Source organism: Sitophilus oryzae, unplaced genomic scaffold (assembly GCF_002938485.1).
Source record: "Sitophilus oryzae breed Bouriz unplaced genomic scaffold, Soryzae_2.0 scaffold_1498_pilon_pilon, whole genome shotgun sequence".
NCBI classification, from domain to species: Eukaryota; Metazoa; Arthropoda; class Insecta; order Coleoptera; family Curculionidae; genus Sitophilus; species Sitophilus oryzae.
The window spans coordinates 1,973,852-1,999,330 of NW_022146167.1; the positions used below are offsets into that span (position 1 = coordinate 1,973,852).

At 33.0% G+C, this 25,479-nt stretch overlaps 1 protein-coding gene across 9 annotated transcripts in view; it reads right to left on the reverse strand.

The window, feature by feature from the left end:
• Positions 1–25,479, reverse strand: part of LOC115877719 (actin-binding LIM protein 3) — a 77,069-nt gene that overhangs the window by 27,475 nt on the left and 24,115 nt on the right. For all 9 annotated transcript variants that reach the window (XM_030894005.1, XM_030894006.1, XM_030893999.1 and 6 more), the window contains 6 exons: positions 22,356–22,576; positions 19,847–20,036; positions 15,558–15,778; positions 2,581–2,670; positions 734–892; positions 452–520 (listed from right to left, as the gene is read on the reverse strand). In XM_030894005.1, coding sequence (XP_030749865.1) covers positions 452–520; positions 734–892; positions 2,581–2,670; positions 15,558–15,778; positions 19,847–20,036; positions 22,356–22,576 — 950 coding nt within the window. The remainder of the gene's footprint in view (positions 1–451; positions 521–733; positions 893–2,580; positions 2,671–15,557; positions 15,779–19,846; positions 20,037–22,355; positions 22,577–25,479) is intronic.

Genomic DNA, 25,479 nt, shown 5'->3' on the forward strand with positions numbered 1-25,479 from the left:
AATATGTACGTAATTTTATAAATTTTGAGTCATAGGTAAGCATTATAACCACCCGCATTTGTTTTCTTCTGAACATTTTTTACAAAACTGGTACGCATCCTGAACCAATGTAACCTTCTCCTAATATGAAATTAATATATTCAGATAGAAAATTAAAACACCAAAGCACAGCTTATTCAGTACCCAAACACACCTCCATATCTACACAAATTTTAAAGAATTATTGTTATTCTTGTATTCTTCATCGTCTAATGTATCAGCAAAAGACAAGTATATCTATAGAAGATAGAGAGTAAGAATATAATGAACTTTCTGATGGCATAAGAAATGTCAGAAACTACGATTCACAGCTTCAATTCACAGCTTCAATTCAAGGCCACAGCTGGATATTGAATAAGCAGTGCATAAAGTGTACAAAAAAATGATCTAATAAAAAACAAATAAAACAAACCTTCCTATGCATGCTTGTGGGACTATATAACGAGCCATTTAAACTAGGGGTACGTGATCTCATTGAAAACTGAAAAAAATAACAAAAAAAACGTGCAAAATAACAAAAAAATGATTTTTTATGCTAAAAATGTGAAAATAATGTGATAAATTCAACAGAAGACTCTACAATAAATAAATTAAAAATTGTACTATAAAAAATATTCAAGTACAAATGAACTACTGATTGGTACAAATATACATAAATCTCATGTTTTTTTCTCTAGGCATCAGTGATTTATACCTGTAACTCGCTAGCACCACTGGTACTATGTCTGTCGAACTCCCTAGTGCTGACATCTGTGTCAGTGATGTTCCCGTTCTGTCCTTCTGAACCATTCAGTATTCTTCCGTCCTCAGTTTGAGGTCCAGGACCGCATCGAGGATGCCACACCGCACCTCCCTGTTTTAAAATCAAAATATTACCATTGGGGCATATTATAAATAGCAGTTCTATGTCCAAGGCATATTGGGACACCCTGTATATATTAAAATGTTCGAATTAAAGAACATAAAGATTATTTAAGAAAGGGTGACTTTCACAAATGTAAGATTTGTCAGCATTCATGGGACACAGGGTACAGAATAAATTTTAATAACGCCAAAATTATAATGAAAGAAGCGATAGCCTCTAAAAGAAAAATAAAAGAGGCTTTTTTAATACAATCTAATAAAAATAAATGTATTGCTCATGTACCTGGAGACGTTAGTAATGTATGGCAATCGCTTCTTTGATTTTAAAGAACATAACATAAATAAACATACGTAAAAATTAAAAACAAATTAAAAATACTCAGACAGAAGGTTTGAAGCTTTTTGATTTTACCTTAATTAAGTAATTGTTATCAGGTAGTTAATTGTTAATTATGAAGTTCATATGAGACTTGATATAATGTCATTTTAACAGAACGTCAACGGTTTTTGTAGACGTATCTGTTTAAAAAAAACTAAAGGGTTTTCGAAAAGTTGCATTTAGATATGTTAAATAGTTTTTTCTTTGTTCTTTGTGTTCTTTTTTGTTTCCGACGACGGAAAGAGATATTAGTAAACCACTGCTGATAATTAGTCTCCGTTGGATTACCGCCAGCAGTGTTTACAAAAAATAACTATTTTATTTTGTAGATTTTCTTACAGTGGCGAAATACCCATAGGACTTTTTTGGAGACCTGTATACAGGGTGCTACAAATTCGAAGTACGAGCATTAGTATCTCGTTAACCGTAATAGATACGAACATGGTTAAATTGGGACAAAGTTGCGTTTTGGGATGTTCACCAAGATGCCATCACAAAATTTTTAAAAATTTTAAGGATTGCTGAGTTTTTTGGAAAAAAACGGATTTTTTTGAAAATTAATTTTATTTTTTCCTGTCGTTACTTTTAAGAAAATCAAAAAACTAATAACACATTCTCATAGCCACTTTATTAGGGCTATCTGACATTATTTTTAGATTTTCAAATTAGCTAATAATTTGTGAGATACAGAGGCCAACTTATTCTTTTTAAATACGGACCTGCATTTTTTATTTCCGTTTTTGAAAGAACTCGGTCCCCTGAGTACAATGATATACCACACTTTATACTTTTTTTTGTTTTGGGTACCTTAACAACAAAAAACTGTTTAATTATTATTTAAAATTATTTCAAGTCCGACTCTGTTTTTTTTTAATTATTTAATCTGATTTTATTCATCACAACAATATCGATCAGCGCTAATTAACACTGAATAAGGAAAATCCAGCCAATTGGAAGATTCAAATAAATTATATCCAGGTCAGCAATTTAAAGATTGTATTATTTTTAACTTTTTTTATTGTGAATTTGAAATCTCGGTGTGCGATCTAATAATATGTTTAATATTCATCGTAGTTATTATAAATAAATCAACTTCTACAAACTAGTTTCTAATGCTCTACATGTTCAAAAGGGTTAACACCCTCCCTAGTGCACAAATTTATTTTTCGTTCAATTTTATTGAACTTTTTTGATGGCATCTTGGTGAACATCCCAAAACGCAACTTTGTCCCAATTTAACGGTTGCCGAGATACTAATGCTCGTACCTCGAATCTGTAGCACCCTGTATATAAATTACCTGAAGGTACATTTCTTCGCCATCACCAAAAGGGTCACCGCATTTGGAACACCTAGCGCACGTCGGGTGGAAATGGTGATTATCGCCAGCCTGAAAAAAAAAAGAAAATATGAGGTCAAGAACTTTCACACCATACGTGACATTATGCTTATTTGTCACAGTGCAATAATAATATATGCCTATTGTTCGTTTCAGAACAAAACCAGCACGAGGCATGTTTTTTTCGGTATTGAATAACAACGCCCACTTCTAAAAATGTTACAAACACGGTTTTAAATAGAAATAAAACGCAGACAAAGGGTAATAAAAGTACGTATTAGAGATGTTAATATTTAAAAAGTATCGATTTTTTTTTAATCTTCGATAGTTAAACTTTGTTAAAAATAGTTAAACTTGATGAACCTAGTCAAGATATTGGAAGAATAATCAGTAATACTGTTGATTGAAAAAATAAAAAGGCGCGCAACCTTATGGTCGATTTCGTGGCACAAAACCTGTCCAAGATGTAGCTGGCGATATTCGCTAGTCAGCCTGTCCGAGATTTAGTTTAGCACTGCGCCGCTGCGCGCTGAGAGTAAATGGTTGCTGGAGACAGTGTTGCCAGATTACTTCGTAAGTGTTGCCAGATTACTTCGTACTTCGCAAGAACTACAGATTAATTCGTAAATTTATGGATTTTGGGTACAGTACGTTAATTATACGGATTTTCTGTCATTAAACAATTTAATAAAATATTATACGATTAAACAAAGAATGGCGTCAGAGTTCGCTTGGAAATGTAGCTCGCTGCTATTTCATATGTAAAATATCATGGTAAATGGCAATAATTGTCATTTCCAAGCCAACTAAACGATTTTTTTTTCGATTATACGAAATATTCAGTATCTATAAAAGAATTTTTATTTTTATTGTTTATTCTATGTTCAACACGAATAAATTTTCAATAAATAAATGCGAATTTTTCATCCAAAGATATTTTCGTCAAACCTATTACAGATATTACACATTTTTGCCGCTTTCAGATCCACACCGTCTTCGAAATGCCTTCGCTGGTCGAATTAGAGAAAATAAGTATTTTATGCGTTGACCGCAGAACGATTGGTGTCTCCACCGTACAGCACTTGAGACGTAAGGAGAAATCAAATCAGCCTTGTCGCAAATTCGCCCATTAGAGATTGCGTATCTTCTCAATTCTTCATCAATGCTAATATATAAAAACAAATAATAAAAATTGTCGATCTATTTATCGTATTTTTGAGATATCGATATAATTATACATCCCTATACCGTATCAACATTTTCACAAATTTTACAGTAAACTGTGGAGATAAACAATAATTACAGACCCCTTCACCGTGAAAATATCATGCAAATTGCTCTTCAAAAAAAAAAGAAAAAAAAACGAACTGATACAGATGCAGATAGCTACAAAACTACTACTTACTCATAAAATATTAATAAATTCAAATTCATTTTGTTGCATATTAAAAATAATCTGCCTGACGGCTTAATAATTAGAAGTTGTGGCACAGGAACTGTCTCCTGGGGCTCTGTATTATTAATATTAATAGTTTAAAACAGATTATAGCCTCTGATACAATTATGCGGTTCTTTGCTTTTAAAATTAAACATAAATTATCGGTAATTTCGCATCTCCTTATTTGTTTTGCCAGAACGTTCTAAAAGCATTAAAATTGTATGGTAAATAAATAATAATAATGTTTGTTGTTAATTTATCTATTAACATATACGGAAAATCCTTAAAAATATGAAATATCAACCAGTACCTTATAGAGAATATGATGTGGGAGGATAAAACCAATATATTTACATAGGATCTTCGAGAAATAAAGTGTTTTTTTTGCTAAAAAATGTATAATAATGAATGTAATTTGTCTAAGACGACTAAGACAACAATGAAGATAATAATTTTAAAAAGTAAACCATTAAAAAATTAAGCTGTTATTACTAGAAATAACATAAGGTTTGTTCCAAGAAAGAAATTTTAATTTACGTATTTGAAGGACATGTTTGGAAAAGTAACATATTATAATGTTTATTATAATATAAATATTATTTTCAATTTATTTCTGTAATCTGTACATTTCCTGTTACCTCAATAGCCTGCAAATTTTGTGTGAACACCACCCAAAATACACACTGTTATGCAAATGCCCTTAGACAAGGAAAGAGAGGGGACGAGTAACAAGCATATTCTCCCGTGATCGGTTAGTGAGGCCAAAATTCGATCGGCGGCCATACTTTGGTGACAAGATTTCGAGGTGACACCGAGGGAATTTCTATGTTTTTTGTGACAACTGTTATGTTTTAAATTTATAAACTGTGTTGTTTAGTATGGTGAGATGTTCAGCGTATAGCTGCAAAGGCCGAAGCGAGAAAAAAGTGGCTGGAATTACATTTCACAGGTAAAAATTGATACACAACTTTTGTTATGTGGTCATAAAATGTACATTTTTTTAAATATTCTTTCAAAAAGTTTGCTAATTTAGGTGTATTTTAATAGTTTCAGTGAGTAATTAATAAAAATTTAAAAATAAATAAAATAACACAAAGCTTCTAGAATTGTTTATTTTTTTGTGGAAAATTAGGATATTCTTATGACTGAAGGTAACAAATATTAAAAATTACATTATTCATTGAATCCGTACGCAAGTGTAAAGCGGATTGGCTAGATTCATTATTATACCGTATGATCGAAAAAAACGACGTCCAGTTGGCTTGTAAATGACGATAGACGACATTCACCATATAATTTTACATATAAAATGACAGCGATCTTCATTTCATAGCCATCGCTGACGCCGTCTTTTTTCGATGTGTTACCTGTCCCCTCTCTTTCCTTGTCTAAGCAAATGCCTAATAATGTTAACGCACCTTAAAATTTATTTAAAAAGAGAAGAAATTTTGATCCTAACCAGCAATTCGTGTGGTCCGTTTTTGTTTACATGTTTTGTTCATTATTTATAGTGATTTCCAGTAATTTTGTTAAATTATACGAATATTCTCGTTGATTATTGGTTTGAAATAAATATGACAATGTCCTCCAATGAAAATGCGAGTTGCTTAGCTCTAATAATTCTAATTCTGAACTAGCAAATGAGCTAGATGCTTTACCTAGACGGTTATTCAGAAGCTACAAACCTATCGATGAGAATATGCATGAAAATTTACTTCCTAGCACACAACCAGAGGATATTGGTACAAAGGTACAATACCAAGTTTACTATAATGATTTTCTTAGCTTTAAATCAAGTGTTTTTGTGTTTTACGCGATTGTGCGATCCTTACCACTTTTCATCTCGCTAGAGCTCGTGTATCACGGCGTCACGGCCTTGAATTTTTACTCCCAGCGCGCGTGAAGAAGTTTCACATCAAAATTTAACAGCTATTTTTCAGACCCATGTTTAAAGAAACTTTTTTCCATATTTTTTTGATGAGAAATCAATTTATGAAATTTCATCCTGTATATCTAGCGGCATCGATCATTAGGCAACTACTTCCGCTACCTACACACCCACACATCTATGCACCTAACCCATCATCGTTTGTCATTCATCCTACGAACCGATGGCTTTTAATTTAAACGGTTAATGGGCAAATATGGACGGGTGAAAGTCCTAAACGACGTTTGCATCAAAATGAAACCTTTGACATCAAAACTAATAGATACAGAATACTGATTCTATAAGAAACAAGTCGCATATATATTAGGGTGGGTCAAAAAAATCGACTATTTTTTTTCACCTTATTTTCTGAAAAAAAAAAAGGTTACTAGACATCTCAAAAAAATTCTCTCCAAGTATGAGCTCTTAATTTTAATAGGAAGGTCCTCCGCCTTTCAGTTTTCTATTTTTTCCTTATTATTAGAAAGAAAAATTCATATTTTGATATCTACCATTTGGAAAAATATCTCGTTTCATATTATTTGTAGGAAATTGAATTCTCTACAAAAAAGGTCTCATACAATTTTTTTGTAAACCTCACCGTTCGAAAGTTATTAAAGGTTGAATTTCATTGAGTTTCGGGAAAATTTTTACAAATATAATTTTCTGTCGTGAAAGTAACTACTATGGAAGTTCTTTGTTCGAAAATTTATTTCAAATTTATCATTCTTATAATATTGTTACGGATTCCGTGGGTCTACTAATTTGAACTCAAAATAAAATACTTAACGAATTTATTAAATAAAAATAACAATATAAGTAACAGGATGTATCACGACAAAAAATTTAAATTTGTAAAAATTTCGAAACTCATAAAATAAATTGGAATTGTTCGAATTATTAATCAAAAACTGTTAAAATTATTGTGCAGTGAAGTTTGACGATGAATATCTTTTTAATACATTTTAAACATAATACAAAATGTCGTTTTTTATTAAAAAAAAGATAAAAAAGTTATAGAGGTGAGCCACTTTTAAATTACAATTTTTAGTGCTTCAATTGTAAACCTCCTTTTCTTCATATTTTTATATGCATGAGAACCGGCGGTCTACATCTTTTAATGCCCAAAGAATTAATTACCATAGAGCACGGTTTGCGAGGGCTATTATGCAGGCGGAATGCAAATGGCGCCTAATGGTACTTCCTCCGACTGGAAATCGTGCGGGTCAAACACTCAAGACAGTACTTTTGATTTTACAACAGCAGTCGTTCTTCTGACAGACCCCACATGACGTTTAAAATCAACACCAGTATCAGAGCTAGTATAGATTTTTTTCTCGCGCATGTCAGTGAGAAGTGTTGTTCACTAAAAATTTTACTGCAATTTCATAAAATTGAAAATATTTCAAAAACGGTAAGGTTTAAGTTTGATAAACCTTAATCAAATTAACCCTTATTTCAATTGTAGAATCTAAAAATATACAGGGTGTTAAATTTAAAAAAATACAACTATAATATTTTTACTTATTTGGGACACTCTGTATCTCGTAAATTATTTTTAAATTGTAGCTCTAATAGTCCTTCAACGAACCCAAAACTTACAATTTGTAAAAATCTAATCGTTTAGCTACAATACTTCGTGTCGTATGTGGTGAACAATCCTGTATAATCAGGAAAGATTTCTACAAACGATAACAGAAAAAAATCAGATGACGTCCATACCAATCCATTTATTTCGCTGAAAAAAATTCTAATATTTTTTAATATAACTATGGACGCGTTTATACCGGGTGCGTCTCAAAAGTGGCTCACCCCCTATAACTTTTTTATTTTTTCACATAAAAAAAAACGAGATTTAGTATGTTAGTATATGAGATAAATTAGGATTGGATTGTTTTCTGTCATTTCCTGTTTCACCGGAAATGACTACAACTTTTGATTTTTAAATTTTTACTATATTCGATAGAAAATGACACTCTGAATAGGATGACATATTATATTTTAACTTTTGACATTATCGCTTAAAAAAATCGTGTTTTAAATTTCAATCTAGAGTGCCATGGCTGTGTTAAAAACACTAAATCTTAATCAAGGAACCTTGGAAAAATATATTTCACCATCTAATGTTTTCCGTGTCTTGTCCTGAACGGTTAAAAGATGCCCAAACCGTTTTTTAATCATATCTCAATTTTTTCGAATGGAACAAGGGTAGCTCATTAGCATATTTGGAAAAAGCATTTTTTTACGAATAATTTGGTACCACATACACTTGGTATTTCGAGTCAAATTGTCGTTATGAACCGCATGTTACAATTTCAAATAAACCATATACGAAAATGTCAAAAGTTGACATATGTCGATTCAGAGTGTCATTTTCTATCGAATAAAGTAAAAAAATACCTAGGGTGCCATTAAAAAAATTAAAAGTTGTAGTCATTTCCGGTGAAACAGGAAGTAACCGAAAACAATTGAATACGTCAATCAATCCTAATTTATGTCATATACTAACATACCCAATCTCGTTTTTTTTATCTGAAAAAAAATAAAAAGTTATAGGGGTGAGCCACTTTTGAGACGCACCCAGTATAAAACTGTATTCTACTTAAAAAAAGTGCGTCAAATGAATGAAGTTATTTTAAAGCCTTTACTAGTTAATTTTAATTTAGTTGAAAACTAACTGGCACAAACTTCGTTCATACATAATTAATTAAAACCAAACGATAATTTATTACTTAATGGTCAGTTTTAGCTGCAAAATTATTACGTATACAGATTTGATAAACACATCATAAAGCCGTCTGTTAGGTCTCTAAAATACACGTTTCAAATGCAAATTATAATTAATCTTGGATTTGGTTCAAGTTAATTACAAGGCTATCAACACAATCTGCCATATTTCCGATAAACAATAACATAATACACCCAAGAATAACAAACAGAATATTTCTGAATGGAAAAACCAGAACTTTATATATTTTTAGAACGAACAAATGCATTAGAATCCTATATAATTTATAAATAATAATAATTTAGCCAGAGGGTTTTTTTATAACTAGCTTGTGATTAATAAAACTATTTAATTTGACACAACAACAAATATAAAATAACAAACTATACAGGGTGTCCCAGAAATAAGTGCAAGTATTTTAACTGGTAATACAGTTCAACCCCAGAAACACCCATATGAGGTTTTTTTCGCAAAAAAAAATTTGAAAATTCGAAATTTTTTGGATTTTTTTTTGTTAAAAACCATAATTTCTTGATAATATGGCAACATAGGTATTAAATTAAATTTACAAGAAAGAAAATCCAGAAAAGAACCAGTGATTCTCAAAATTTTAGCAAAAAAATCATTTTTTTGGAAATTTTTAAAGTTAAATAACTCCATTATTTTGGATTTATTTGAAAAATGATAAAGAGAAAATATGTTTCTTTTGTCGATATCTCCCCCCCCCCCAAAAAATATAGGAAACAAAAAATATAGGAGAGTTCACCCCCTTAAAATACTTGCACTTATTTCTGGGACACCCGGTATAAACAGACATACTTCACTATTTATGCTATTATGCATTTCTAGTAAAAACTTTTCATCGGTAAATTTCTATACGGGGTGTTTCTCAAAAGTGGCTCACCCCTATACTTTTTTTATTTTTTCGATAGAAAATGAACACTCTGAATAGAAATTGTAACATACGGTTCATAAGAACAAATTGACTCGAAATACCAAGTGTGTGGTACCAAATTATTCCTAAAAAAATATGCTTTATCCAAATATGCCAATGAGCCACCCTCGTTCCATTTGAAAAAATTGAGATATGATTAAAAATACGATTTGGACATATTTTAACCAGCCAGGACAAGACACGAAAAACATTAGGCGACTAAATCTATATTTTCCGAGGCTCCTTATTTAAAAATTAGTGTCACACAGAGATTGAAATTTAGAAAACGATTTTTTTAAGCGAAAATGTCAAAAGTTGACATATAAAATTAAGTCCCGGACATAATTAAAGGAAACAAGTTTAGATTGGAATGCTCGGTTTGCCGCCAAAACTTATAATTGTTTTGGAGCCCATACGTTGTAGGGCGCTGCTATAGCGATTGCTAAGAACAACCGCAAACAAGAACAGACATAATTTTCTCTTGTCAAAGTCAGATTCTTCAAAAATTATAAAATATTTCAAAACTTAAACCGGCCTCATTGAAAAATACCGGAGTGTTTAAAGCTCCATTTTTAAAGTAATTATTGCTATCTTGTAAGTTTAATTTAAATTTGATTTACTTAAACCCGTGATAATTGTGAAAAAGTGGCATTAATGTGAACTGCCAACTTCTAAAACCATCGTGGATCGTGGCCTAACGTCGGTTTCCAATGTCTCATAGGTATTTCATACATGTCCCTATATAAAATAAAGTTTCTTATATGCAACACACTGTATTTTATTTAAAAAATTAAAAGAAAATAATAATAAATTTGAATAAATAATATTTGGCGACAAAATTCCGGAAAAAGCCGAACCGCTCCGAAATTATCAAAAGCTTTGGGTCGCGACCGTTGTAAGGATAGCGCCAAATAGTATTTACATTGTCCTTATGGGCACTTTCCAATATAAACTAGAACTATGTATTTCTAAAAAATCTGCCATGATTTTTGTTCCCGTCCAAATCGTCAATCTTTCTAATATGAGCTTCTTTAGGGTTCATTTAACATCCCTTTTGAATATCTAACCCTCTCAAATAATTCTTCATCATCTTTGTATCTGCCCTGGTTTACAAGATCTCTGCAGCGTGCATTTTTATCTGGTACACCGTGTATACAACTGACAATACAAAAAAATAGAGTGTAAAAATGGAAGGACAAATTTATTTATTGCTATAGTGTATGACTGGTCGTCTAAAAATAACAACAATAACAAATTAGATAATTCCTAACAGGACAGGCCAAACACTACATTACAAATCTACCAAAACGGTATGATGTCACCGTTTAATTTTTCAAACTAATTAACATATATTTCGAGTTTAATACCGATGAGGAATAATTACATAAACGCGTATGCTGCGACGTTGTCAGTTCTATTCTAATTGCAGTAATTACAAAGATTTTATGCGGAATGATCAACAATGATAGGTGGCAATAAAGGTTTCCAATTTACGGGATCCCGTTTCAAAAAATATCTTATTCTTATGTATGTCTTGTGATTGTTTGAAACCATTTTGAAACCAAGTATACCATGGGTCTATCGATCATACCAAATAAACTTTTAGTCACGTGATTAAGCTTAACCGGCACAGGGTTGCCCGCTTTTACATATTTTCTTTTAATCAAAATATTTTAGAAAACAAAAATAAATTAATTATAAATATATAAACAGTTATTATTTACATCAACAAAACTCACCTTCTTAACAGCACTTAAGGGACATAAAAGGACATTACTACCGCTTTCCCGTTCAAAATATTCTAATAAGATTGCGATGAGTTTTTTACTACGGCTATTAAGCTATCTTGTACACTTCGCACAAAAAAAGGTTCTAAAAAACTAGTGATGGGAATACCGGTTCCACATGAGTCGCGTTACAATAGCGACCGTTCCAGAAAAATACCGCGATTTTGTAACCGAGGTTCCGACTTCCAAAGTGTCGCGGTCCTCGCTAAAAATATATCTAACTTATCTATATTTGTAGATTAATGTAACTTTTATCCGCCACTCATTTTCCAAATATCGAGTTTATAATTGTGTATAGCTAATCTATCTCATTTTTAGAAAAACGATGACATTACTCGTTATTTTCCATCAATTTTCATTTAAATAAAATCAAGGGCTCATATTTATGTGTATTGCAATATAATATATTTAGGTAATGTTAAAATCAAGAACAAAGTCCAAACCACTACCAAAAAAAAATTTATTGGCCTAACCTTCATGTTTCAAACAACGCTATTTTATACCATGCCTAGTACATACCAAAAATCGCCATTTCGAAAGTAACGTAGCGACGGGAGCACCAACGCCAATAGTAATCGACCAAATCGCGACAGGCAAAACCGGAACCCTAGAAGCGCTCCAGCGATTGCTGGAACGAAGTACGTCGTCGCCGCCGAGGTCGAGCGTCGATAGCCAGTTACAGCAGGGACCAGTAACTTCTGTTCGGGACAGACGGAACTATGGCTCTTCGAGCGCGACGGCTGGAGCGAAGTTACGTCGCCGCCGAGGTCGATAATCAGTTACCAGTTACTTCTGTTCGCGACAGGCGGACCTACGGCTCTAGGAGCGCCACGGGTGGCGCTCAACAGTCAAACAACGCTATTTTATACCATGCCTAGTACATACCAAAAATCGCTATTTCCAAAGTAACGTAGCGACGGGAGCACCAACGCCAATAGTAATCGACCAAATCGCGACAGGCAAAACCGGAACCCTAGAAGCGCTCCAGCGATTGCTGGAACGAAGTACGTCGTCGCCGCCGAGGTCGAGCGTCGATAGCCAGTTACAGCAGGGACCAGTAACTTCTGTTCGGGACAGACGGAACTATGGCTCTCCGAGCGCGACGGCTGGAGCGAAGTTACGTCGCCGCCGAGGTCGATAATCAGTTACCAGTTACTTCTGTTCGCGACAGGCGGAACTACGGCTCTAGGAGCGCCACGGGTGGTTCGCTCCAGCCGCGCGACGCTACGTACATACCAGTGCCAGTTACTACTATTGGCGACCGACGAAATCGCGACGGCTGGAACTAAACACATCGCTATGCGGTTACTACGGTTCAAGCTAACTTCAAGAGCGATTATAAATAATTTATTTGCAAATTATAAATAATTTATAATTTTGTCATTATGATCGTCGTTCTTCAGTAACAGGTTCCTGATGTTGTGGAGCGCGACACGACGTTACAAAAAAATACCGCTCCAAAATCGCGTTACTCAAATACCGACACATCACTAAAAAGGACAATGTTCGACTTGCAAAGTCTGCTAGTGAAAAATTTTAAGCTTAAAGTATCACAACACAATTTAATTAAACCAAAAACTCGTAATACAAAACTGAACTGTCAAAACAAATGACAATGTCGGAAAATAAATAAATAAATGTGGCGACTTGACATTTTTTACATTAGAGCTACCACCTGAATCCCCAGCGGGAAATTTAAATTCCACTTAGCTGGACTTTGCTTATATATTTTATCCAAGTAGTAAATTCGTACATAAATCTGGCAACGGCGCAAACTACCATAACCCATATTCCTCGCTCGATCTGCTAAAGGTGAACATGGCCGTTTAGCAGCGCTAACTGTCAACGAGATAGAAATTTATGCGTCTAATAAACCATAAATAATAAAAGTGGGTGAGTCAGAGCGGCGAAGCGGCATGGCGCGTTAAAAAAAGACAGATTTAGCCAAGTCCAGTTCGGTTTTTCTACAAAAACTAGACTGAGGTCAGGCACATATATGCGTTTATATAATATCTCGTAAATGCCAGAGAAATACTTAAGATTGGCTCGGTTAGAAACAGGTTTTGCTTGAAGATGTGCATCTTCAAAAAAAAATTATAAAAGATTATAATATATAGTCTATAAAATGAATAACTTTGAATTTTGACCGTTATTTTTTACCAACATGGCAAATATAAAATCCCTCTGTCAAAAAAGTTACTGATATTCTTTAAATTGAGTGCCTGAACGAATCAGATAGGTAACTCTTTTTACTTTCGTGAAATCGAAAAGGAAAATAATAAAACAAGTGACAGTTCTTCCTCTTTTTGCAAAAATCAACACGAAATGTCATAATTGTCAAAAGTAAAATGTCATCAGCTTTTCACATTTCTAAATATCAGACCAATGCCGTCTCTAATAGAACAGCCTCGGAGCGAGATTTATGACGTCACGCTAGTTAGATACTACGGATTAATAAATATGCTGTAGAATACATGGAAAACATAATAATTATTCCTCGTATTTTTGGTTATCTTGTAGGTTGTATCTATACCTATTTGCATTATCTTATGTACCTATTCATTATTTGTTTATTGTAAATTGTTTGACAAAGAGGTAGATCTACTCCGTATGGGGTAGCCATTACTACTGTTGCGGACCCGTGTGGACTCGACCTAACCTAACTATATGTCCCGCCCTCAGATGACCTTAACACCGCATTAAAGAATAGACACCGTAATGATTCATTCGAACGTTCGAGAAGATAAGAATCGAGTTCCACTGGAATGGAGTAGTACATACGAGAACATTCGAAACCTTCTCTATGCACCTAATGGTCTATGGATTATTCGAGAAACTCTTTAGCTGTGGGTATAAGGAGGACAGAAATAAATAGACGAGTACAGTTGACGCGCTAAATTCAAAACAAATTCTTTCTAGATAAATAGTTATCAATCGTTTGTAAATAGTTCTTTAAGTCTTTTATCGTTATTATTTTTGTTAATTAGTGTTAAATAAATTGTGACTTTCTATCCACACGGAACCGACGAAAAACGTAACACTACTTTTCCTGGTGCTAAGCTCGTGTGTCGAAGGATGATTACAATTAATATAATTACAATTGAATTCAAGACAATGTTAAGTTACAATGATGAAAGTTTTGTAATAAAAATTTTAAGAACTTTATATTTCTTTGTATGTAATGTTAATTACATAATATATATTTTCTCAAATATTGATATTCGCAAAAAATTTGCGAATGCGACTATTCGTTATATCACTAAGGGTGTATTCCGTTGCTTACCTTGGTTATGGTTTTATGTTCCGTTTCTATCGGTTTCCTGAAAGTTATTTTATTACGGAACACGGTTCCTGAAAAATTCGGTTATAACTGTCACCAAATTAACCAGCGCGAGAAGGCTGGTTTTGTTTGTCAATCAATGTCATTTATGCGACAGAAATCAAGCAAATATTGGAAGTGCGAGTGAAATTCTCATTTTATTTCTAAAATGTGTACTAATATTTTGTATTTACATCCAAAAGCAATGGAGGTAGGCAGTAAAGGTAAATAAATTTCATTAACAAAATAGAATGACTTTTTAGGACCATTTAAACTTATCATGCAGCCATTGTTTCTTAAAGTCAGGAACATTTAAAGAAAACATGAAAAACAAGACAACAAGTAATCGTGAATGTTTTGTTAGCTATAAAAATATAAATATTGATTAGATTTGTTTATTTATTATTGATCTGTTTTAATATTGGACCTGCAAATCTTCACTTGAGCTGTCTAACGAGTTTAACAGTTTATTAATAAAGTACTTCTTAATATTAAACTCAACTGAAAAGAAGAAGCAAACGTAAAAGCAGAGAATAGGTAAATTAAAAATGCATAAAAGATGAATTTTACAATAGAGGTACAGAAATTTATAAAACGTCAACTTTTGACGTTTTCAGTATTTTACCAAACCGTTCCGTATCAAACCGATGTTTTTCAGGAACCGCTCTTTACCGTAGTTTACCGGTCTGGTTCGCCTGCTTTTGCAACGGAATACAGCCTAAATATGACACTTTCAATATTTTAAAACGTCAGTAACGTTAACATTACATATAGGTGGTTGTAAATAAAAGTATGCCGTACGTACCTGGAGTACTTTCCCGCTGATATACCGGTTGCAATAGGCACACTTCACCCCGAACTGCTTCTGGTAGTCCCTCTCGCAGTACGGTACCCCGTCCTTGCCCATGTATTCCCCGTGCAACACCGTACTGCACGAGTGACACTTGAAGCACCAAATGTGCCAGCTCTTGTCTAAGGCCACCAAAACCTGCCCTTCCTTAAGGTCCTCCCTACACCCCGCGCATTCTGGAAGAAGAGAAAAGAAAGAAATTGTTAATGCTTAAATTTCGTTATCTATCTCTACAAAAAATCCTATATGGGTATTTCGCCACTGCAAGAAAATCTACAAAATAAAATAGTTATTTTTTGTAACTATTTCTGCGTTAACCCAAACGGGAACTACTTGTCAGAAGTGTTCTCGAATAGTTGAATTTAAATATTTTAAATAGTTTTTTTCTTTATTCTTTGCATTTTTTTTGCTTTAAATAAAAGCAAAAAAAAAATAAAAAAAGCAGTGTATTTTTTTTGCTGTAAATATATTTATTATAATAATATAATAATAAATATATTTATACTTTTTTAAAAATCACTTTTTCACAAAAAAATAAAGAATGGACAAACATTTCAATTGAACTTTCAATCCAACGCACATAAAAAAACTATTTTTCGTATTTTTAATTGGTTTTTTAATTACCAAAAAAATTTCATAATTTTTATTTGCCTCAACTGACGCAAGTAGATAAAAATGTTATCTATAAATTATTATTAATGACTCTAGATAATTAAAAAAAAATAAACGTACTTTTTTTTCACTACAACAAACTAAATCTAGCAAAAAAATATATTTGCAACAGTCCTAAATACCACGCGAAATCGTTTTTTTACTGTAATTTAGTACACTTAAATTATTAGAAAAAATTACACCACCACCATACAAAAGTTAACTAAACACATACGGAAATTACACAAGAATGCAGTCACTGTTCCATTCAATAGGTATAACTATCAAAACGTGTATTACACAAATAAGAAAAACTTTTTAAAAAATATTACTAGTTATTATAAATAATATAGTATTAAGATAATGAGGGGGCTAAGCTAGATAAGATTAGTACAAAAATGTTCTATGTTAACTAACTTTTCTGATTGTCATTTAAACATTACAACAGCCAAAAAAATAATCACATGACAATGATTAGCATCTCTATGTAGAACAATAAAATTATTAAGATTTCATCACACTTTTCTTGATCATTGACATTTTATAGAGACAGATGTATATTCTAATCATTTTAAAAGATTTGTCTTAATCAACCAAGAGATTTTTTATCTAAAAAGTAATTTAAAATATTTTTAACCTAATTTTTAATCAAATAAAGTGTATAACTATATTCGATACCAAATAAACTTTTAGTTACGTCGTTAAATCGAGAGCGCGATTTTTAAAATAATTGTTGCCAATCACGGACTATTCGACGCCGGCGCCGGGCTGACTAACTGGAATTTAAATTTCCTGCTAGGAATTCAAGTGGTAGCTCTGCTGTAAAAAAATGTCAATAAAGCTGCCACATTTATTTATTTCCTGACACTGTCATTCATTTTGACACTTTAGTAGTGTTACGAGTTTTTGATTTAAATAGATCTTGTTGTAGTGATGTGTCGGTATTTGAGTAACGCGATTTTGGAGCGGTATTTTCTTGTAACGTCCGTCGTGTCGCGCTCCACAACGAATGAGGAACCTGTTATTGAAGAACGACGATCATAATGACAACAAAATTATAAATTATTTATAATTTGCAAATCAATTATTTTTAAAATCTCTTGAAGTTAGCTCGAACCGTAGTAACCGCATAGCGACGTGTTTAGCTCCAGCCGTCGCGATTTTGTCGGTGGCCAACAGTAGTAACTGGAACTGGTATGTACGTAGCGTCGCGCGATCTCGATCGCGACGTGTTTGCTCCAGCCGTCGCGCTCCTAGAGTCGTAGTTCCGTCTGTCGCGAACAGAAGTTACTGGTAACTGCTGTAACTGGTTATCGACGCTCGACCTCGGCGGGGCGGAGATGTACTTCGCTCCAGCCGTCGCGTCGCGATCCTAGAGTCCGTAGTTCCGTCTGTCGCAAACAGAAGTAACTGGTAACTGCTGTAACTGGTTATCGACGCTCGACCTCGGCGGCGACGAACTTCCTTCCAGCAGTCGCTGTAGCGCTTCTAGGGTTCAGGTTTTGCCTGTCGCGATTTGGTCGGTTACTATTGGCGTTGGTGCTCCCGTCGCGTCGCTACGTTACTTTCGAAATAGCGATTTTTGGTATGTACTTTATTGGAAATAAATATATTTTAGGGAAATTCTCTATCTCCAGTATCAGTTGTGCCTAAGTTTATGACAGGAATGGTTGTAACAGCTGGTACAATTGTAAGAACCTGACAACTCTGATTGGGAGTAGGTAGGTACTAATGCCAGAAGTACTGTATAAGCGAGGACCGCGACACTTTGGAAGTCCGAACCTCGGTTACAAAATCGCGGTATTTTTCTGGAACGGTCGCTATTGTAACGCGACTCATGTGGAACCGGTATTCCCATCACTATCGTGTTGTGATACTTATGTATCTTATGTCCCTTAAGTGGTGTTAAGGAGGTGAGTTTTGTCGATGAAAATAATAATAACCGTTTATATATTTATAATTAATTTATTTTTGTTTCCTAAAATATTTTGCTTAAAAGAAAATATGTAAAAGTGGGCAACGCTGTGCCGGTCAAGCTTAATCACGTGACTAAAAGTAAAAGGTATGATCTATACATAATATGTATTTATCCTAAGTTTGATTTTCTTGGGATTTAGGTTCGGGAAAATGCTGATTAGGTTTTCATTTGATTTAAATATCTTTACTTGGTTTTAAAAAACAAACGTTTCAGCTAACATTATAGCCTTCATCTGTGTTACGTCATAACAAAAACAGTGTCGTTGTCAGGGCCGTTCCTGGCGAGCGTGCAGTGCGTGCACGCACGTAGGCGCAACATTTTGGGGGCGCAAAATCGAAGTGTCAATCAGTACTTTGTAACAAAAAACCGATACGCTTTCTTGCCAATAAACAAATATAACATAGGATAAAGTTTGCTTAGCGTCTTGGCGTTGGCCGTACCGAATAAACAAGTCTAGGGCAATCTCTAGTCAGCAACATATTGATCTCATCTATTTATTTTTCATTTTATTGATTTTATGAAAAGCACTGTTCATTAAAATGTTGTATCCTATGTTATAGAGCTTGTTTCTCTCTACAATTTCCTGTCTCACAATGTACCGTTTGTGTCGGGGAAGGGATCATCGTTTTATAGTTGTCGATTTTCGAAAGAAATCAGTACATCTATTATTACAGTTGAGGGTTGGAACCTTTGGTGTTACACAGCAAAATAAAAACACTAAATCACCACAATACACCAAAACACTTTTACTTTTACACTGGACGCGCGTTTCGCTAACCATGTTAGCATCATCAGCAGATGATTATAAACTTTTGCTGATGATGCTAACATGGTTAGCGAAACGCGCGTCCAGTGTAAAAGTAAAAGTGTTTTGGTGTATTGTGGTGATTTAGTGTTTTTATTTTGCAGTACATCTATATTATTTCGTATATTTTTCATTTTATGGATTTTATGGAAAGCACTGTTCATTAAAATGTTGTATCCTATGTTATAGAGCTTGTTTCTCTCTACAATTTCCTGTCTCACAATGTACCGTTTGTGTCATTGGAAGGGATCATAGTTTCATAGTTGTCTATTTTCGAAAGAAATCAGTACATGTATATTATTTCCGATTTTTAGTTTATTGTTTTTTATATATTTCATTTAAAACGCGTCAGTTTTTTTCTCGAGTACTATTTTTGTTACTAAATATTTTTGTGGTTTTGTTTGTTTTATTTATTTAATAAATGTTTTTATACTTTAATTAAAATAGTTTTTTTACATTTCCAATTACATATTGCTCGTTTGTCGCAGAATATAAATTCTTTAAATTTTGGAAATAATTGATTTAAATACAAAATGGGCGCACCAAAGAAGGAACGGGCCTGGTCGTTGTATGTTAATATCCAAAATTACATTTAAAACTTATCACAGCACACATAACATAATGTTCATTACAATTAATCAGACAATATAAATTTGTCAAATATCGTAGAGTACGAGTTCAGCCATAAACAATGTTAATAAATTTCGGGTCACGAATAATAACTTTATAAAATATTATGTGGTTTAATCATTTGAATATTTAGAAACAAGGTTCAAGAACTTCTTATTTTTGATTAAGTTAGTTACTTACCATTTGGACTGGGACTAGTGGCAGATGGACTGGTTTTTGGCGTGGCATTTCTAATAGGTATTTGTACGCATTTCTGGCAGAGCACCTCCTTTCCAGTATACGTCACTTTCTCTCCAGAGGGGAATGCTTGTCTGCAGCGGGCACACGTGAAACATTTCTGATGGTAGGTTTTTCCTAAGGCAGTGACAACCTGAAAATTCAATTGAATTTAAAAAGGGTTTGAAAAACATGTCTAAAAAAGTGACATATAATGCTGTTTCAATATACATATTATTTTCAATTTATTTCTGTAATATGTAGATTTTCTGTTTCCCCAATAGCCTGCAAATTTTGTGGAATACCACCCAAAATACACACTTTTATACAAATGCCTAATAAATAATAATGTTAACGCCCCTTAAAATTGATTTAAGAAGAGAAGAAATTTTGAACCTAACCAACAATTCGTGTAGTCTGTTTTTTAGCCGACCATACCCAAGCACTGTATATATTCTAAAGGACTGTTCGATCGCATCAAATCGCCGCTGTCGTTGTCGCCGTGGAATGCTACGTCACGCGCTGACCAGCGCTCCACAGTGCGGCGGATGGTTATTCTAGCGGGACAAAATCTCAAGAGCAATGTTTGGGACTTAAAATCTAAGAACGTAGCAAATGGTTTAATATACAGCAACTATATGGTTAAATTTATTTATTTATTAACAACTTAATTTATTAATAAATAAATACAAGATAATAAAACTATGATATTATTCGTACATGACACACAAAAACCGTATTGTAAACTATTGCCAAATACATAAAATTATGATATCAAAAAACTCTTTAGCAGTTTTTTTTAAATTAATTTGTAATCTTGTGACACCCTCTATAATTTATTTTAAAAAAATATATTTTATTTTGAAAATAATAAATAAGATAGATATTTTAATTTTAATTTTAACACTCGGTAATTGTAAATTCATATATTAAGTATCTAAGACAATTTTTTAAACTCAGTGCCTTTTGATGGAGTTGTTTTGTTTTTATACTATCCGATTGAAATGAATCTTTTTGGGCATTCACCTGTTAAGCTTGAACTCCCTGTGACTGCGACTACCTGTGTTGGTAACTATTGGTAACTCAAAAGATCTACATCATTCAATATATCGATATTTGAAAAAAAAGTGTAAGTTTGATATCTGCAGAACAAAGGCACGAAGGATTTTAACAAATAATATACATACAGTAGAAAAGTACATACCTTTGGCAATCTTCAACATAATTTGGCTTTCTAATAAAATGTATAAGCATTTGTAAATATTTTGTTTTCGTATGATCTCTGCCTTGCTGAGCAGAAAACGACCAAATTTGGTTGATAAAAATGTATCGAAATACAAAGAATATTCATGCATTTTTGTATCAATTGGAATGTCTACTATTTATTCTTATCAGTACACATTTTTTGGCTTATTTCTAACCAAACGCTTTTGTCCCGCTAAATTTATCTTCCAACGCACTGTGCGCTCGTCCGTCAAATGCAAAAATAACTGTCACTATCTAAAATCTTTAGCGCCAACTTCAAATCGGTCAGTAGATGACGTAAAAAAACTGACAGTGCAGGAAGATAGGAATCGAACTATCCTTATCTCTATAGTATCCCTGGACCATACCAATAGGTATGGTAGGCTATTAGGATCGGCAAAAAAAAGTTTTTTTAATTTCACTCAAAATGAGTTGTTTGGGTCATAAATGACCTAAATACAAAATATTTTCATGGTGTCTGTCTGTCTGTCTGTCTGTCCGTCTGTAACACGATAACTCAAAAACCGCTGAACCAATTTTAACCAAATTTGGCACAAAAATACTGTGGCACCCGAGAATCTGGCCATTAGTTTTGGTGGGGGGTGGGGGGTTGGTAGGGGGTATGGGAGGGGTTAAAAATTTTAAAAAATCGTAACTCCAAAATTACAGTAGCTAGCGAAACGCGGTTTTCAAATTAAGATTAGGAATAATATTTGCAACAAAATTTGTAATAACATCCAAATCAATCAAAGTCGCAGTTTTCGAGATATTAACATATTTTAGTATGGGTGGCTATACGTGCCTCCCGGCGCCAATTTTTTTACGTGTTTTGGTCATTATTTATAGTACTGAAGCTGTGGTTGGTTCCTTGTGAAACATCGTTGAAATATTAGTATTTTAATAAAGCACGCTTTTAGATGTTTCAAAAAACTTTTAATAAGAGTAACTTTAACTCTACATATATGTTTCGGCTTATTAGACCTTTTTCAAGTTCTTAAAAAACTCTTGAAAAAGGCCTAATAAGCCGAAACATATATGTAGAGTTAAAGTTACTCTTATTAAAAGTTTTTTGAAACATCTAAAAGCGTGCTTTATTAAAATACTAATATTATTTATAGTGTTTTACAGTAATTTTAATAAAAGATTTTCTAATTTTCTCTTGATTTTTTTGGAGGGGCATTGACCATTTGACCTCATGGTTAAGCCGCCAGATATAAACTGTGCTTACCTCTCCTTCTACGTAGTCTCCACATTCGGCACATCTCGTACCAAAATTCCTCTGGTAATCCGCTGTACAATAGTACGCCGATTCCTTGCTGAAAAACCCGCCTTGGGCTAGAGACGAACCGCAAGCCTTGCACTTGAAGCAGCTAGTGTGGAAGTACTTGTCCTGGACTCTGAGTACCTCGCCGGAGCATTTCTTCTTGCAGGCCTGGCAGTAAGTTTTGCCTGAAAAAGAAAAAATATAATTAGTACTTGTCTCTTTCTTAACAAAAATTCTGTTGGTATTCTTGGAAAAAAAATTATGCCAAAAAGTATACTATTTTTATTAAGGGTCCGTACCCAAAGGGTAAAAACGGGAACGGGACTAAGACTTCGCTGTCCGTCCGTCCGTCACAGAGGCACAAATTACCTATAACAGATGCGAAAGAAAGCGACTGCATCGGAAACCGCTCGGCAAACCCCACACGCCTATTGAGTGGTGTAAATACACCAGTCGTTTAGTCCGGAAACCTATGCTGTGTCGTATTCGCTTGCTGGAATGACATAGTGCGTGGTTATATGTTTCTTTTTAAAAACGGGTGTAGGATTTTTGTTGAACTTTTGAACTGTTATTTCTAAGTTTTGGTAATTTGTATATCTTATTTAAAATGGGATACAAATGTATTTATTTATAAGGAAAAAAAGATATTTATAGTATAAAAAATTAATTTATTTAACAAAATTTAATTACAAATGTGACAAAATAGTACCATTCTATTGGTTCTATCGGACTTTTTTCGACTATATAAATCTTTATTTGTAAACTTTAATACATCAAATATTTTCAATCTAATAAATCATTTAATGATGTAAATAAGAGGAAATTTCTCACATGGGTGGTCAAAGTTTTCATTATATCAAACAGCCTCTGAGAAATGTTTTCAACTCAAAATGCCTTTAATTATGTTTGACTACATCAATTAAAAGGGTCTTCAAATACATCAATGTGATATTTGTCTAAAATTTGCAAAAGAATCCGAATCTCTGGATAACTCGAAATTATTTACCCATTTAAAAGCCTTTGATCATGAAGGTGGAAAAATTAGTTCATTTTATTTACTGGAAATGGAAAAATTATTTATATTAAATTTTGATGAGTTTTGCACTGAAGAAAACATTCAGAGGCTGTTTGATATAATGAAAACTATAGAATTTGACTACCTATGTGAGAAATTTCCTCTTATTTACATCATTAAATTATTTATTAGATTGAAAATATTTTATGCATTAAAGTTTACAAAAAATAAAGATTTATATAGTCGAAAAAAGTCCGATAGAACCAATAGAAAAGTAACTATTTTGTCACATCTTTAATTAAATTTTGTTAAATAAATTAATTTTTTATACTATAAATATCTTTTTTTTTCCTAATCTCCTACGAACTGATATAATATGACAAGCAATCTATTAAATTACTGTGAGATTATATGCCTCGATAACATATTGGTGCAGATTATTTTCACCCAAACAAATAATAACCCAAACTATACATTGATGCGGATTGTCTATGAACTCTTTCTGAAGGTCACAGAAACCTGAACGCGTAATTCGGTGTTCTTTCGCATCTGTTGTAGTTAATTTGTGGCTATGACGTTGGAGCCGTAGTAAGGCAGGTTCGAATCCTAGTCAAGGCGACTTTTTTTAAACGTTTTTTTTTAATTTTTATATATTTTTACATATTTATTTTTACTTTTTACATATTTATTATTGATTAATACAATTTTTAGTAATGTGTTTCTTCATTTTTTTTTAATTATACTCGCATTCAAAATTTCAGCTAAAAAGTTTATAATAATATAGTGTCTATTGTATAGATAATGAATGGTACGGAACCCTTCGTGCGCAAGTCCGACTCGTACTTTACCAATTTTTTACTCTCTATATCGCAAATATTATCTGAAATTTTCCAAATCTATTTATAAAACTGTTGAACCCAAAAAAAAATCCATTATTACGTAATTCTCACCATATTCAAGGCCATCGCAACAACATAACATAAATTGATACGTATTTCTACACGTATGCTATGTACTTACGTGTATGTATGTATGTTAAATTCACATTTTATCGAATAAGATTATGTAAATATTTGGTTTGCCGCTAGCCGGCGAACAATAATAGAATCAACAAATACAAACGACCTGTTTTACCATCATTTATCTCCTAGAATGATCGTGTTATACCCTGTTATACAATGCCAGTCTTTGTAACCAGTCGCATAAAATCATTAGCACATAATAAATACCTACTTTAAGTGTACAGTGCGTGCTAATATTAAGTCTGGTAAACTTAGGGAATTGAAAAACATAAATTTGCGTTTATGTCAAATTTTTTATAGTGTGTTAAAAAATTTTTTTCGGTAAATATTATCATTTGTCAGTGAGACTGCTCAAACCACTCAACGTAAGAAGCTCAATTTTGGCATACAGGTTGATTCTAGGCTGTAGAGGTTCGATAAGAAGCGATTTTTCGAAATTCCAGTTCCAAGAGGGTGAAACCACCCCTCAAATATTACAATATTTTTTATTTAAAAAACGGTCAAGTTTCCGAAAAAACGCTTAAACAGGTATATTTTATTTTGTTTTTTTACATATTTTAAGATTTTTTAAAAATGTATACAGGGTGTTTCGAAAAATCTGGTCATTGATTAATCACGATCCTTCTTAAAGCGCTTGACGTAAAAAGCTGATTTTTGGAAAACAGATTGACTTTAGGGTGTAGAGGTTCGATAAGAAGGGATTTTTCGAAATTCGAATTCTAAGGGGGTGAAACCACCCCTCAAAAATTTGAATATTTTTTTATTTAAAAACCGGTGAGTTTTTCGGAAAAACTCTTAAACACATATATTTTATTTTGTAGTTTTACATATTTTAAGATTTTTTATAAATTTATACAGGGTGTTTCATAAAATATGACCATTGAGGAATCACGATTCTGCTTAAACTGCTTGACGTTTAAAGCTGATTTTTGGCAAACGGATTGACTGTGGGGTGTAGAGGTTCGATAAGGAGGGGTCTCTCGAATCTCAAATTCCAAGAGGGTGAAAACGCTCCTCAAATATTACATTATTTGTTATTTAAAAAACGGTT